The sequence below is a fragment of the Geotrypetes seraphini genome, chromosome 12, assembly GCF_902459505.1.
Source record: "Geotrypetes seraphini chromosome 12, aGeoSer1.1, whole genome shotgun sequence".
In the NCBI taxonomy this organism is placed as follows: Eukaryota; Metazoa; Chordata; class Amphibia; order Gymnophiona; family Dermophiidae; genus Geotrypetes; species Geotrypetes seraphini.
The window spans coordinates 90,789,492-90,806,681 of NC_047095.1; the positions used below are offsets into that span (position 1 = coordinate 90,789,492).

Below are 17,190 nucleotides of genomic sequence, written 5' to 3' on the forward strand. Positions count from 1 at the left end.
GTCTGACTCGGCAGAGGCAATGCTTATGTGCTTATGTGAAGTTATGTCATGGCCTTAGCCACCAAAGGAGCCTTTCCATGACCTCTCAATGATCTGTGAGCATCTTAGTAATGTCAGGATGGGAGGGAAAGTATTTATTTATTCGATTTTATTTTATTTTTGCCTGTCCTAAAGGAGCTCAGAGCGGGTTACAAATCAGGTACTCAAGCATTTTTCCCTATCTGTTCCAGCAGGCTCAAAGTCTATTTAATGTACCTGAGGCAGTGGAGGATAAAGTGACTTGCCCAGGGTCACAAGGAACAGTGCAGGGTTTGAACCCACAACCTCAGCGTGCTGAGTGCTGAGGCTGTAGCTTTAACCACATTCTCTTCCACACTTGAGCAAGCACTGAGTAGAGGCCTGAGAAGTCTCTATCTTCAATTCTTGGACAGACTCGGCAATCTCCAAAAGCGCTCATGGCTTGAACAGCTTTTGCACAGTCGGGTTCCTCTCAGAGATACAGGGCTACCACCTGGTCGGAACCTGACTCTCCTAGGCACGATGCTGAGTCTCTTAATACTGAAGACCCTGACCGGGACAGTAAAAACATAGATACCAAATTCACTTCATCCCAATTCTCTTCTGACTGTATCCCCGCATCTTGTGCATGACTCTGCCACAGGGAAAATATGTCCTTAGAGGGAATAACCCCTGGCGCTACCACTATCACGACTCCAAGGGGTCACTGTGACCACTATAACTTAGGTATGCTTCGTACATCATGCTTATAAATTCTGGCGCAAAAACCAGACCTGCATGTATAGAAGGCTCTGGCAGGCGCTCCTGCAGTCTACTCTGGAGATTCAAAGTAAACACATGGCTATGCTTCACCTGGGGTGCCCTTCACCAGTTCCCAGCTCTAGCCAGGATTTCTGACCTAGAACTCGATTGAACAGGGACCCCATATGTCCAGAGAGATTAGAGGAGTCTAAGTCAGTGACTCCCACAACCCTTCACGTGCTATGCAGCCACCTCCTCAGCTGGCCATCCACTGCAAATCATCTAGACCAATTTTAGCTCAAATTGAGGTATTTTGAGACAGAAAGAAGCTTTTATTTTAAAATGAGGAAATCCAAAATGGCCGAGGTGACAACAATTTTAGTCAAAAAATTCAGGAAATGAGATTTTAGAGATAGAAGACCCTGTTCTAGCCCCAGAAACTTTTAAAAATTACTTTTAAAGACAACCCCCTCCATCTGATATATCTCATAGGCTGTCACAGCCTTACTCACTGTGCCATGCTGAGCTGTGTTAATGCAAAAGGGATGAAACTGCAGCCAGAAAATTTCTGCCTCAGACAAGCCAGGAAAGTGACTTGTTTTAGATCACAAGGCACATTAGTAGGATTTGAACCGTGAAAGAGCTCTATAACCAATGCAATTCTGTCCTAGTCAAGATGCCTTGGTGGGAGAAGGAACAGAGCAAACATATCTAAGTAGCAACAGCTCCCCCTCCTGACCAGACATCTACAATTCACAGAATTCATGGTGCATTTGCGACACTAAGCACGCTCTCATTTTTTAAAATCATTTTCGTTTTTCCAATAACTTTATTAAGAAGTACAATGCCTCTTTTCTCTTGTAAGTAGTAAAGAAAACAAGGCACAGCAGAGAAAAAACTGGGAGATGGGAGGAACAGGAAGTAAGATCTGGTTCTCTTGATTCAGCCTTGCTCAACTAAAGGGCCCTCATAGGCAGAAGCCCTGGGAGCACACTTATCAGTCTCTGTCCCATCAGAGTCAGTGAAAGCTGAATCTGAAGCCCAAAAGTCTGTTCAATTGGAAGCTAGAGTCCTAAGAACAAACTAAACAGTATCCACCCTACCAGAGGTAGTAAAAACCTTGGAGCCTGCTCAACTAGAGACTGGAGCCCCAGGAACATTTTGTATCTACCAGCAGCCACTCTGTTAGAAGCAGCCAGAACAAACCTCTGAGCCTGCCCAATCCAGCTAAACAGTACCTGCTTTACAAGTGGTAGCTAGCTGATAGATGAATTCTAAAAGTTTGCTCAGCTGATGGCTGGAGCCCAGGTAACATATTTACCAATCCCTTCTCTACCAGTAGTATTAGAAAGTAGAGTCCTGGAACGCAGTATGACTGAAGGCTGAAGCCACTGGATGACTCTTACTGTTACCTGCTCTACCAAGAGAATCAGCCTGAAGAACACCGCCTTAGAAGCTTGCTCAGCTCAAGGGAATTAGCCCTCAGGCTGTTGCTTTGAGAGTTAAGGATTCTGCTTTATCAGAGGAATCAGTCTGCGCACTATCACCCCGGGAGCTTGACTGGGATCTGCTCCACCAGGGAAGGGTAGCCAGAGACCACTGTAGCGCAGTCTAGCAATCCTGCTGCACCAGTCCACATGTTTAAACCATTTGCTGAACACAGAAAAACATTGAAGAATGGAAAGCAGAACTAATCCCTTTTAAGAGGAATGAAGTCAGCTCTACACATTTTTTCCAGTCTCTATACACAGTGGGATGACAGAGGTATAACTCACTTCGCTGGACTGCTCCTGCATGGATGATAAAGAATTAAACATTTAGCACAAAGAGTTATAGGATAGATACCTTCTCAATGTTTGCCCATGTATTCTGAATGGCAGAAGAATTATTACAGTGCATAAAACAACATGAATGAAAACAAAAGATTAGGTTCTTACCTCTGCTAATCTTCTTTCTTGCAAATCCTGAACAAGTGAGTTATGCATCCCCCGTCACGAAACCATGCTTGTAGGAAGCCTCATTAACAGTTTTCTTGACCCTCCCCTCTTACCTCAGCACTACCCACTGAGTTCCAGTTCATGCAAAAGCTGACATTCACATCTATAGAGGATACAAAGAAAGAGGAGGAGTATGGGGAAACTCCCTGACAAATAAGTCTTAATCCGCTCATAAATTGAAATTTCATAACAAATAATTGAAAACAGATTATCAAACATTATAAACCTGAAACCGTGCTATAAGGAGACACAATATGCACCAACAGAGGGACCTCCTCTAGGGACCCCCAAGTGAAAGTACAGAATACATTCAGAAGGTACTCTCACAAAAGGCTGGTCAAGAAATCATAAGTCCAGCTTACCAGTGCACATCAAGGCAGACAATCGGCTAATCAGCAACTCACAGGGCAGACAAAGAGGAACCTGTATCTCGAGTTTCCTGAAGTGAGCTGCCACCACCACCATCATCACCTTGGTGAAGAACCTGGGTGCCATCGCCAGCCTTAAAGGCATGACCGCAAACTGGAAATGGTGCTGCAGCATATGGAACCACAAGTAACTTCTATGCTCTGGAAAGATGGGGATGCGAAGGTATGCCTTCGTCAAGTCCAGGGAAGCCAAGAATTCCCACGGATCCACTGAGGTGATTATTGACCACAAAGTTTCTATCCTGAAATGTGGAATTCTGAGTGCCGTATTGACCACTTTGACCAGAATCGGTCTCCAATCTTGAGAGCCTCTCTTTGGCACAATGAAATATAGCGAACATCTGCCAGAGCCCAACTGGCGCTCTGGGATGGGTTCGATGGCCCCGATGTTCAACAACCTTCAGATAGTGGACTCCACCCAGGCCCTGTTCCTCTCTGGCCTCCCTGCTGGGGAGTCTAGAAAAAGCTCTGACAGGGGTTGGTGAAAGTTGAGCTTGTTGAGAGACAGCTGAGGGCCTGGCGTCAGAACTGCTTCTTAAGGGTAGACGCAGTGTGGCACCCTGAAGGCTGTGGATACAAGGAACCACCAAACTGCTGTCCAGTGGATTGAGAGGACTGCTGCCCACAGGAGCCTTCATAATACTGATAGAAGACTTGGAGGGATAAAACTAGAGCACCCCACACCCCGAGAGGACGGGGGATCTGCTGTCGGGGAAATATATAGGCTTATAATTTTGCACACTGGCCATGAGGTCATCAAGACCCTTCCCAAACAGCAAATGCCCTCTAAATGGCAATTTGCTCAGGATCACTGTGTAGGATGAATGCTGGATCCACATAATTCGGTACACCAAAACAGAATACGCTGACAGCTTGCTCACCACTCTGAAGAGCTCATACAAAGGTGTTATTCACGTAGAACATGTCTGACATTGGAAAGGAGAGACCTTGGAGCACAATGGTAGCAGGATCGTGGCAAAGCTTTGAATGGCAAGCACTGGCCACAGAAGCTGCCGCCGCAGCCACATTCGGTCCTGAGGCTGCAGAATGAAAAAGCTGTTAAAGAACAAAATCTTTCAGCCCTGAGCGTCCTTGAGCACAACCCCACCATCACCAGGGAGAGAACACTTGGTGACGTGTGCCACCAGGGAATCCACTCTCTGGGACGCCAAACATTGAGCAAACACATCTGCCATTGCGTAGAATTTGGACATAAGAAGTGCCTCTGCTGGGTCAGACCAGAGGTCCATCATGCCCAGCAGTCCGCTCGTGTGGCGGCCCAACAGGTCTAGGACCTGTGTAGTAGTCCTCTATCTATAACCCTCTATACCCTTTTCCTCCAGAAAATTGTCCAATTCCTTCTTAAACCCTAATACCGTACTCTGTCCTATCATGCCCTCTGGAAAGCTCATTCCAAGTGTCCACCACCCGCTGGGTGAAGAAAAACTTCCTAGCATTGGTTTTGAATCTGTCCCCTTTCAGCTTTTCCGAATGCCGTCTCGTTCTTGTAGTTTTCGAAAGTTTGAAGAATCTGCCCCTCTCACTTTCTCTATGCCCTTCATGATCATGTAAGTCTCTATCATATCCCCTCTAATTGTCCTCTTCTCCAGGGAAAAGAGCCCCAGTTTCTCCAGTCTCTCAGTGTATGAAAGGTTTTCCATACCCTTTATCAAACGTGTCGCTCTCCTCTGAATCCTCTCGAGTATCGCCATATTCTTCTTAAGATACGGCGACCAGTATTGGATGCAGTACTCCAGATGCATATGCACCATCGCCCGATACAATGGCAGGATAACTTCTTTTGTTCTGGTTGTAATACCCTTTTTGATTATACCCAGCATTCTCTAGCCACATGGCTCTAACCACTCGCAGAGAACCTTCTGGTGCCTCCCAATGATTTGTGAGCATTCTTGCTATGTCTGGATGATCAGGAAAGAATATGACTGCAGCTTAGTGCTACTCATAAGAGAGTATTACACTACTGCTGACTGCCCAACTCCAATTCTAACTCCTGGAGGGATTCAGTTATGAGCTCGACCAAAATTGAAGGAAACTCCTCCCCCAGATCCATCATTGGCGGGCGAATTATCCCTTGACAACCTAGGGAGCCTGGACTTAAGGCCTGTGTCCTGGGAAGTTGGTCAATAAGCCAATAAGGGCGTCACAGGAGATACAGAGGACAACTTCTTCTTGGCCAGATAAGTCTGGAAATGCAAATTAATAAATTCCGGAGAAACCCCCTCCGCCCCCCCCCCCCCCCCGGGGGAAGCAGCCACCTCCAGGGACCTTGAACCATTGTTCTAAGAGGACTTTCTTTCCTTGGACGCTGAATCGCAGCTGTGTTTCACTGGTGCCGCAAGCACACCATCCTCAGGGCCCAATTTCGCCTTTTTAGAGAGGCCCCAGCTGGAGTGAGTGGCAAGACCCTCGAAAAAGGATCAAGGAAACCTGGGCCAGAGAAAACATGCCCCCTTCCCACGCAGTGTAGCACGTGGAACATGGTTGTTCGTTGTACAGCCATCCACCGTAAATAGGGCATGAATCTGAAGTATCCTGCCCTGAATCCACCTGTGTAGTTTTCTTTAAAAAACAAAGCTTGTAGAGGAAAAAAAACCCTTTAAATTCAAATCGGGAAAATCCAAGATGGCTGCCACAGGTGCAATTTTCAAACAAAAATAGCCTGGGAAAACTTCAGGAACCTCCAAAACACGACAAATTTAGGATTTTAGGGATGAGGTGGGGGACGGGAGGGTGGGGACTAGGGCTAACACCCAAGCAGGCCAAAACCTACTTTTGAAGACCCCCCAAATTGCTGTGACAGGCTATCAGCTCTGTACTTACTGTGCCATGTGGTGCTGGAAGCTGAAACTGCCTCAACAAGCATGCAAACTGAATTTTGGTTTTTTGAATGCTCCACCAGCCCAATCCCAGCAGCCAGGGACCTCTGTCACCAATGGACACAGCGCGAACCAACTTGGCAGACTAACACAGTTGGCTTCGATCCCAGGCACAGCTCCACGGAGCCAAGAAGCCTGTGCTCAAACCCACTAATGGATGAACCTGAGGTGAGCCAGCTCTCAAGGGAAATGTCCTTGAGTCCCAAACTGAAAGTGCAGGCTATCTAAATGGTGCACTGCCAGGCAGTCAACCCTCTGGAAACAGATTATATCCACAAGTCTGTGATCTCCCGCAGCCAGAGATGTTCCAGCAGGGAACCTAAGTAGCATGAAGATGCAAAATGCATAAAAATATTGCTTAGAAGGAAAAAACCACAAGTAGAAAAGACTAGGTTCGAGGGGAGATCCGAGAAACTACAGAACGGTGAGTCTGACCTCGGTACCAGGAAAGATGGTAGAGGCCCTGATAAAGGACCACATCATCTTGACGGACACGGTCTGATGAGGACCAGCCAGCTTGGTTTCATCAAAGGCAGATCTTGTTTGGCAAATTTGCTGCACTTCTTCAAGGGAGTTAACAGGCAGATAGATAAGGGCGACCCGGTCGACATTGTATATCTGGACTTTCAGAAGGCATTCGACAAGGTTCCGCATGTATGACTACTTCGGAAAATTGCGAGCCATGGAATCGAGGGAGAAATACTCACATGGATTAAAAACTGGCTGGAGCATAGGAAACAAAGAGTGGGGGTAAATGGGCAATACTCAGACTGGAAGAGCGTCACCAGTGGGGTGCCGCAGGGCTCGGTGGTTGGACCCGTACTCTTCAACATCTTTATAGACGATCTGGACATTGGTACGACGAGCGAGGTGATTAAATTTGCGGACAACACAAAGTTATTCAGAGTAGTGAAGATGCAGGGGGATTGTGAAGATCTACAACGTGACATAACCAGGCTCAAGGAATGGGCATCAACATGGCAGATGAGATTCAATGTGGATAAATGTAAAGTGATGCATGTCGGTAAGAAAAATCTCAGGCAAGAGTACAGGATATCCGGTGCGGTACTTGGAGAGACCTCCCAGGAAAGGGACTTGGGAGTTCTGATCGACAAGTCGATGAAGCCGTCCACACAATGTGTGCGGTGGTGAAAAAGGGCGAACAGAATGCTAGGAATGATAAAGAAGGGGATCACGAACAGATCGGAAAAGGTTATCATGCCGCTGTACTGGGCCATGGTGCGCCCTCACCTGGAGTACTGCGTACAGCACTGGTCGCCGTACATGAAGAAGGACACGGTACTACTCGAAAGGATCCAGAGAAGAGCGACTAAGATGGTTAAGGGGTTGGAGGAGCTGCCGTACAGTGACAGATTAGAGAAACTGGGCCTCAGAGGAAATTGAGAGGGGACATGATCGAAACATTCAAGATACTGAAGGGGATAGACTTAGAAGATAAGGACAGGTTGTTCACCCTCTCCAAGGTAGGGAGAACGAGCAGGTACTCTTTAAAGTTCCATACAAACGTAAGGAAGTTCTTCTTCACCCAGAGAGTGGTGGAAAACTGGAATGCTCTCCCGGAGGCTATCATAGGGGAAAACACCCTCCAGGGATTTAAGACAAAGTTAGACAAGTTCCTACTGAACAAGGACATACGCTGGTAAGGCTAGTCTCTCAGTTAGGGCACTGGTCTTTGAACAAAAGGGCAGCCGTGTGAGCGAACTGCTGGGTGCGATGGACCACTGGACTGACTCAGCAGCGGCATCTCTTATGTTCTTATGTTCAGTCTCGTTTGTAGGAAAGCAACTGGAACTCAGTGGGCAGTACTGAGGGAAGAGAAGAAGGTCAAGAAAATTATGTTAATGAGGCTTCCTACAAGCAATGTCTTGCAGCAGGGAATGCATAACCTACTTGTTCAGGAATAGAACCCGATTGTACAAGAAATATGTATTCTAGCTCACAGGCACCCTTTTCCCCCTCAAATATTCTGCTCATAGAAGAGTTATTTCTCAAAAACTGCACCCCAGTTTCTAGAAATAACATGCTAGCTTCCTATTTTCTCCTGTGCTGACAGAACAGTACAAGACAAAAATAGGAATCTCTTCATGAAAAAGTGGTCAATAAATCTAAATAAATAATAATAAAATAATAACACACAACACTGCATGTGAGTACGATGGACAGCTAGTTGTACCACATAAAGATGGCACCTATCATGAACTATTATTCTTGCAGTTTAAGCTAAATATGATTTTAGAAGCTATTACTGAGTGGCTTACAAACAGCTGTCAACCAGCAAGAAGTAATCCACCTTGGCCACTCCACCAGTTCTCATTAGATACAAAATCAATCAGGATCTTCTTCCTTAATTAGTTTATTACAGAAACTCCAAAAGGACCTGTAACCTATTTACTACACAGTCCTTCAAACTGGAGACCAAACTCAGTGCTGTTTTATTTAAAGGAGCCACATATCTTATTCAAAGCACTCCTCGATGTCTACTCCTCTAGCCCTCTTTTCATAAAACCTGGTCAAGATGATGGCTGCGCACCTCAATTCCTCGCATCTGCGTTTGCTGATTGATCTGATGGTTAAGCTGCTGTAGTTCCATCCTGAGCTGATCCCTCTCTGATGTGGGCATGGGTTTCCCGTGGCCTGCCACATCCGCTATCGGTATTCGTTCTCTGATCATGGTGAGAAAAAAATTATAAACCTATATTCAACTAGACACAAAGAGAAATTCTACACTTGCAATATTTACTTGAATGTCTACAATAAAGCTATTCCTGTTAGAAGATCAATGGGCTCACTTTCAAAGCATGTAGACACAGTACCACAGGTTACTATGGTACTTTGTGTGTCTATGTGCTTTGAAAATGAGCCCCTAAACCTCTCTGGCTCAAGTCACACAGAAATCAAATACAACACAAATCTGTTAGATTTCTTCTTTCTACCTAATCTGTTCTTGGCTACTCCACAACACAATATAAAACACCTAGAAATACATAGATTCCATGTAACGAAACCTGGAGAATAATGAAAGATTAGGTTCTTACCTCGATATTCTGGGGTCTGTTAAGATACAGTCAAACCTCAGTTTACGAATGCACCGGTTTGCTAGTGTTTTGCAAGACGAGCAAAACATTCTCGCAAATCGTGACTCGCAAACCGAGTATTGACTCAATTTGCGAGTCCCCACGCCCGCTAACCGGCATCGCCCCCCCGCCCGCAATCGCTGTCCCCCTTGTGAACTGGCATCGCCCCTCCTCACGAACACCTGCACTCCCTCCCCCCCGCGTGAACTGGTATTCACCGCCCGCCCAAACTGCAAGCTTACCCCCCAATGTGGCACCAGCATGCAGCACCAAGCCACAGGAGGTGCCGGTGCCTGGACCTTGAGCATCTGCGCATGCTCAAGACCTTCTGGCTCTCGTTCTCTCCAAGAATCTTGGAGAGAGGCTGGAGCCAGAAGGCCTTGAGCATGCGCAGATGCTTAAGGCCCAGTCGGAGGAGAGGCACAATCTTCGGGCACCAGCACCTCCTGTGGCTTGGTGCTGCGTGCCGGTGTCACATTGGGGGGTATGCTTGTAATTTGGGTGGGGGATGCCAGTTTGTACGGGGGGGGACCATGCCATTTTGGGGGGGGGGGACATGTAGAAGCGCACCAGTGGCCTCAGGGGTGGAGGGTCTTTTGGGGATGTGGTGGGGTGGAGCAGCGCCGGTGGCCGGGTTGGGGGGGGAGGGATGGGTTTGAGAGCATAATTCGTTCCAGAAGCATGCTTGTAATCCAAAGCGCTTGTATATCAAAGCGAATTTCCCCATAGGAAATAATGGAAACTTGGACGATTCATTCCACAACCCAAAAACTAACAGAAAACACTGTACTTTATAAAGTAAAAATATTCATCTCCTACTTCCTTTTCATGCTGTTTCTAAAATGGGCACACAGCTTCTGAGATGGGCACACAGGATGCACTGATGAGATGGCACACAGGTTTTGTTTTTATATGGTGTGCAGGGTAAGTGTTACCCTGCACACCATATAAAATTGTTTTTTAAATTTTGCTGGCTACTGGCAGGGTAGAGAAATGGAAGGAGAACAAGCTTGGGTTTTGATTTTATTTTGTTTAAATCTGGCTGGCTACCACTAAGCTTGGTGGTTGTTTTTTTTTTAATTTTTGTTTAAATCTGTCTGGCTACCACTAAGCTTGGGTTTTGATTTTTTTGTTGTTGTTTAAATCTGGCTGGCTACCATTAAGCTTGGGTTTTGATTATTTTTGTTTAAATCTGGCTGGCTACCCATTAAGCTTCAAACTTTCGAAAACTATAAGAACGAGAGGGCATTCGGAAAAATTAAGAGGGGACAGATTCAGAACCAATGTTAGGAAGTTAGGACACCTGAAATGCGCTTCCAGAGGGTGTGATAGAGATTAGATGATTTCCTGAAGGAAAAGGGGATAGAAGGCTATAGATAAAGGATTAATATACAGGTCCTGGACCTGATGGGCCTCCGCGTGACTGGACTGCTGGGCATGATGGACCTCTGGTCTGACCAAGCAGAGGCACTGCTTATGTTCTTAGGGCTACCACTAAGCATGGGGTTTTTTTTGGTTGTTTAAATCTGGCTGGCTATCACTAAGGGCTCCTTTTACTAAGGTGCGCTAGCGGTTTTAGCATGCGCGCTAAATGCTAACGCCTCCATAGAGCTTGTGTTAGTATTTTTTGTTTAGCATGCGCTAAAAACGCTAGCGCACCTTATTAAAAGGAGCCCTAAGCTTGGGTTTTGATTTTTTTTTTTTTTTGTTTAAATCTGGCTGGCTACCACTAAGCTTGGGTTTAGATTTTTTTTGTTTAAATCTGGCTGGCTACCACTAAGCTTGGGTTTGTTTGATATTTTGTTTAAATCCATAGGTGTTGCGGATCAAGTTTTAGACTGATTCATCTAATTTCTTACCAGCCGTTCATCCATGGTAAGATACAATGATATGTTCTCTAAAGCTTACTCCTTATCTTACGGTATCCCTCAAGGTTCTATTCTTTCCCCTTTACTGTTTAATATACCCTTTACATTTGAGCATCCACTACTGAGCATTTGCCAATCAATAGGCTTTATCACATACTCATATGCTGAGGATATTCAACTCTTACACCCATTAAACACAGAGAATATAGATGAAATACACGAAATCAATAAGACACTAGAGACAATAAAAAATTGGCTCTGCTCTAACAAGTTAGCCTTAAACATCCAAAAAACAAAATCACTGCTTTTTCCGTGGAAAAAAGACATACATTTGAGCATCCCATTTTCTCTTAACAATATCCACATAGTTAGTGACCTCCTTAAAAATATTAGGTGCTGTCATCGATGATAAACTCTCGTTCCATGATCACATAAGTAACATAGTTAAACAATGTTTTTTCAAACTACGTATGATACGTTCGATTTCAAAATTTCTTGAGCCCAAATCTATCAATATATTAATCCACTCTCTGGTCATTGCCAAGCTCGACTACTGCAACTCTTTATTAATCAATATTACGCAAAAGGAAAAAAGACGCCTTCAAATTATACAAAACACTGCGGTTAAACTCATACACAATGGGAAAAAATTTGATCATGTCACCCCCTTATTGATTAACTCCCATTGGCTCCCAATCAGCCATCGTATTACTTATAAAATATTACTGAATGCTTATCCCCCACAACACTTCCCGGTCTCTTCGATCGACAGCCCAATACCTCCTAACTGTTCTTTCCTTAAAAATTATTGGCACTAGAAGACATGATATATTCTCAGTAATGGCCCCCCAATTATGGAACTCTCTTCCCCAACATATCAGAGAAGAAAAAGACTTCGGTCAATTCAAAAAACTACTAAAAAGCTATCTTTTTAAAGATGCATTCAATCTCTAGCTTTTTTCCTATTAGATGCAGACACTAGGGCTCAGTTCTATTACCCCATCCTATTGTTTCATTCTTTGTTTTGTTTCTTTTCTTAAGCTGTGATGATGTAACTTTACCCTTCTATCCTTCTCGTTTCGTGTATGTCTCAGCAGTGTTAGTTTTAAGTTATTGTGATTACTTATGTAAACCTGTTTTATGAAGTTGTAAATCGCTTAGTAACTGGAATAAGCGATTCATCAAATATAAATAAAAACCTGAACTCTTAGTGGCTACCAGCAAAAGCTTTTTTTGAAAAATCTGATTGGCTACCAGAACAAGCTTTTTAAAATCTGGCTGGGTACCAGCACAAGCTTGGGTTTTATTTTGGTTTTTATTATTATCTGGCTGGCTACCAGCAGGGTAGGGAAGAGGAGCACAAGCTCAGGGGTTTGTTGCTTTTTATTTTATCTGGCTGGCTACTGGAAGGGTAGGGAAGAGGAGCACAAGCTTTGGGGTTTGTTTGGTTTCTTTATTATCTGGCTGGCTACAGGCAGGGTAGGAAGAGAAGCACAAGCTCGGGGGTTTGTTGTTTTTTTTTATCTGGCTGGCTACTGACAGGGTAGGGAAGAGGAGCACAAGCTCAGGGGTCTGGTTTTTTTTTAATTATCTGGCTGGCTACCGGCAAGGTAGGAAAGAGGAGCACAAGCTCGGGGTTGTTGGTTTTTTTTATCTTGATCTCGCTGGCTAACGGCAGGGCATGGAAAGGAGCACAAGCTCAGGGAGGGGGGGGGGGTTAAAATCTCAATCTCACTGGCTTCTGCAAGGGTAGAGAAAAGGAAAGAGCACAAGCTGGCTACAAGGGCTAATGCTTCGAGGATCTGGATAGAATAGTAGTAGTAGAGCATGCACTGCGCTTTTATAGTTTTGCTCAGTTGTGCATGCCATACGTGCTGCGGGCGAACTCGCTCGTTTACCGAGTCAACGCTTGGTTTGCAAGACAAAAATTAAAGAAATGTTTTGCTCGTCTTGCAAAACACTCGCAAACCGCATTACTCATAATCTTTCTTTTACAACATGAGCCTAAAAATGGTTTCAGGACAACATGAAGGCAACAATAAAGTTCTTCCTACCTCTCACTGAAATGTCCCTGAGAAGAAATTGTTTGGTGAGGTGTATATTGTGGGCTTCCCCAACTGTTTTGAGTTCCATATGGAGTGTAATCTATAAAGAAAGGACAAGGATTACACAAAATATCTTGACACTAAAAAAGAAAAGCACCTAGATTAGCAACAATGAAACTTTTCTGTATATGTCAAACTCAGGCACTTAGAAAATGAGTGGGGCAAGAGAAGAGAACTTAAGATGCCTAAAATTCTAGTGTGCATTGCAATCCTAAATTTAGGCACTTCAATTTTAGCACCTATTTTAGTAAACTTGCATGCCCAATTTCTTCTTATCTTAAACACTCATCTTTTTAAAATCCTGGCCTCCAAGTACAATTTACCTTTACTTCATGCCTCGTATGACATATATTTATATTCTCCAAATTAGTAAGTTCAGCTAGCATAAATCTGAATAAGTTAAGGTGGTTTGTTAGTAGTCACTAAAAAAATAAATATGCCAGTTCTTTCTGGCTCCAAACATGAACAGCTGAAGAATCAAATTAGGGGATGTTAGCTTCAGGAATAGTTAGTTCAGCAGTATCAGCCAGAATGAAGTATGCATAATGGAGCTGGCCCAACAAGCTTAGGCCTCAGTGATGGCTAAACTTTTTTAGCCCGAGTGCCCAAACTGCCGCACAAAACCAAATAATTTCCTCAAAGTGCCAGCACATCAATTAAACCTTAATAACAAGATTTTAGTGTCTAAAAACTCTTTATAAAGTTGCCTGAACTATGTAACATCATTTTTAAAGGTTGGAATCTTTGTATTGTCAGAGAATCAATTTGATTCACAATCCTTTGGTTTTCATTTCAATTTATTGGCAATTTTATAATGTTTTAATGATTTCATTCAATTTAATGAATTTAGGAAGAATTTGATTCAGTTACACAATATATTTTAAATGTATTATTCACATAACATGTCAAATGTATCCTGAGTAAAAAAAAAGATAAACTTCTTAAAACTGTTAACTGTGTCAAGACTCGGTGTGTATTCCCAAAGAGTCTATACATGTTTTTTTGTAAAATTTACAATCAAATTAGAAAATAGTTAAATCATTACATTTCTAATAATATGATGTAAAGAAAACAAAAGAGCTTTCAATTAAACCAACCGTTTTTATTGGAAATTCCAGATTGGAATACAACAGGGCCATGTAAAGTCCCTTTTTTAAATAACATCTTTAAATAATATTTAAATAACTTAGAAAGTGTCTTAACTGCAAACTGAAAACACTGCTTCATGTAAACATATGCATTGGGCATGCTCTGAAAAAAATTAATGTGATTTTTGTTGTTGCATGTATGCTGATAACTTGTCAATCCTTGGCTCATAGTGCGTTAATTTCAGAGCAACACATGCAGCACTCATGTCATCCGTTAATCTGTTTCTAGCATCAGATTTTATATGATTCAAAGCCAAAAACAGCTGCTCACAAGCATAGGATGACCCAAACAAAGTAAGAAGAGCAATCCCAAGTGCTTTCATGAACTTAAAATTGTCTGGCAGAGAATTCCACGCTTTTAGGATTTCATTTTCAGAACTGCTAGCAGTGATTTTATTTGTCACCCTTTCACACTCAATACGTTCAAGAGCCACACGCAGGTCATTGAATTTACTTTTCCAGATAGAGCTTTCTTGAAATTCCAATAGCTCCATTTCCAAATTTTGAATATCCAACTACTGTAAGCAGGAAAGATCAAGATCTTCAAATGTGGACTTTTCTGGGGAAGTTATAAATGAAAGGGTTGTCTCCATCTTACGAAACTGAGAAAATCTTTTACTAAAATTCTCCTTTGCTTCGGCTACAATGGTGGAATATGCTTTGTGGATTTCCTGGTGTTTTTTATGACTGTCCACAAATGTTGTAGAATTATCCAAATGTATTTTTAGGTTGGGAAAATATTTTAGCTGTCCACTCTCAAGGTCTTTTTCAAAAACATGCAATTTTCTCTCAAAAGCTTTGATGTCACTAAACATGCTTTCTGCTGTTTTTCCCCATGCCTTGTAATTTTTTGTTTAGTACATTAAAGTGGTTAGTAAAATCTGTAAAGAACATGAGGTTGGTAAGCCAGGCCATGTTGGTGAGTTGAGGATAGTCTTCCCCCTTTTCGTTCATAAATAGCCTAACTTCTTCCAAGCAGGCCACAAATCTCTCTAACACTCGTCCTCTGCTCAGCCACCGGACATTATTGTACATCAGTAAAGTGTTATATTGTGCCTGAACCTCATCAATTAAGAGCACGCGCCATGATGAAGTTCACCATTTTTGTTACATATTTGAGGACATCGTCAAGTTTTTTGCTGCTTTCTTTGGCGCAGAGAGCCTCTTGATGTATTATGCAGTGAAATTGAATCAGTGGATGTTTTGCTTCCTTAGCAAAGAAATGAATGAATCCTGATGTTGTCCCCACCATGCTAGGTGCTCCATCGCTAGTAACTGAAACCACTTTTTCTGGACTTATGTCTAGTGATGAAAAAGCCTCCATCACAGCATTGTGGATATCTATCCCTTGTGTTCTTCCAGGCAAAGACAGCAGTTTTACCAGCTCTTCTCTCATGATGTCACCAGTAGCATAACGCAAAATGAACGCTAGTCTTGCATGGTTAGTAATATCTGTACTTTCATCCAAGCACATGGAGTAGAAGGGTGCTTTTTGTAAGTCGCAAGTAAGCTGTTGACTAACATCAGCAGCCATTCACAGAACCCTATCTTTTGCAGTATTTCTGCTTAGCGGCATCTCAGAGATGCGCTGCACAATTTTATCCTTGTTTTGGAAATCATGGAAGAGTGAATTACTCCCAGCCAAAATTGCCTTTTTGATAAAATCTCCATCAGAGAGGGGCTTACCATGTTTTGCCATGCACAGTGAAATTTGAAAGCTGGCAACTGTAAGATGATTAGTTTTTGAAAGATAGTTGCTAAAACTTAGAGACTGGGAGTGATATTTCTTTAATTTTCCTACAAGGAACTCTTTTCTTTGAGCTAAACCAAGTTCAGCAACACTGTTATGGTTTGTCTCAAAGTGACGTTTGACATTTGATGTGCGAGACACAACACTTTCATTACACATAATACACAATGCTTTCCCACTGCGTTCAATCACTCCATATGTTTCTGTCCAGGCCTCTTGGAATGGTCTTCCACTATTTGTTTTTGCTTTTTTTGCTGTACTCATTTTCTTTGTTCAAGACTTCAAGTCTACAAAAAAAATAAAAATTTGTATAATAAAAAAAATCTAATGAAGTGCTGTATACAAATCCGTCCCCATAAAAAATATGTGATTGGGGAATTTTACTAATTGTAGACATCCGTTTTGGCGGTTCAGGCAGCCGCGAGAAACACATTGCCAGGCAGGGCCGGACTGGGACAAAAAATAGGCCCGGGCATTTTAGGTTGAGCAGCCCAATCACATGACTTCACGCAGGCCCCGCCCATTGAAGTCCAGGGGCAGGGCTAAAATGCAGAAGCACACTTGAGAGGCACGGCCAGCCACTAATAAGAAGTGACTGCGATTCCCCAAATAAAATGACCTGCAAACTGGATTAATCGCATTAATGACTATACAACATTGGATTCATCACAATAACAACTAATTAAGAGGTGACCTGAGTGTATGGGAAAAGGACTTTTATTTTTCATTATTGGAGCCTTTGTTATTTTATTATGATGTTTACAAAAGCACTGTGAAGGGCCACATATACACTTTACTGTTTTTTGCTATATTGAGTTTTCCATAAGGTATAGCGCAGAGGATTAGTGTGTTGGTTGTTCACAGAGAGCCTATCCCTCCTCTCAGCTTACTGAACTTCTCTATGCAATCATCATAAGCAGCTTTTTTATTTCCTCGAATTTAGCATGTCCCCCATGGAAGATACAGAGGTTTTTACAGAGGAGCACATTATTAGACACATTAACATCCCCCCATATCCTCACCTCTCTAGCATGGGAGCACTAGGAACTGTTCCTGATTACAGATGTCACATGTGGAGTCACACTACAGCCTCACTGATTTCCTGTGACAGACTCAGTGTGAAGCTTCTCTTCCTCCACCCAC

The 17,190-nt window shown here is 43.2% G+C and overlaps 1 protein-coding gene across 4 annotated transcripts in view; it reads right to left on the reverse strand.

Annotated features, from left to right (window-relative positions):
• RC3H1 (ring finger and CCCH-type domains 1) overlaps nucleotides 1–17,190 on the reverse strand; it is a 446,950-nt gene that overhangs the window by 98,503 nt on the left and 331,257 nt on the right. For all 4 annotated transcript variants that reach the window (XM_033915444.1, XM_033915446.1, XM_033915443.1 and 1 more), the window contains 2 exons: nucleotides 13,099–13,189; nucleotides 8,633–8,765 (listed from right to left, as the gene is read on the reverse strand). In XM_033915444.1, the coding sequence (XP_033771335.1) occupies nucleotides 8,633–8,765; nucleotides 13,099–13,189 (224 nt within the window). The remainder of the gene's footprint in view (nucleotides 1–8,632; nucleotides 8,766–13,098; nucleotides 13,190–17,190) is intronic.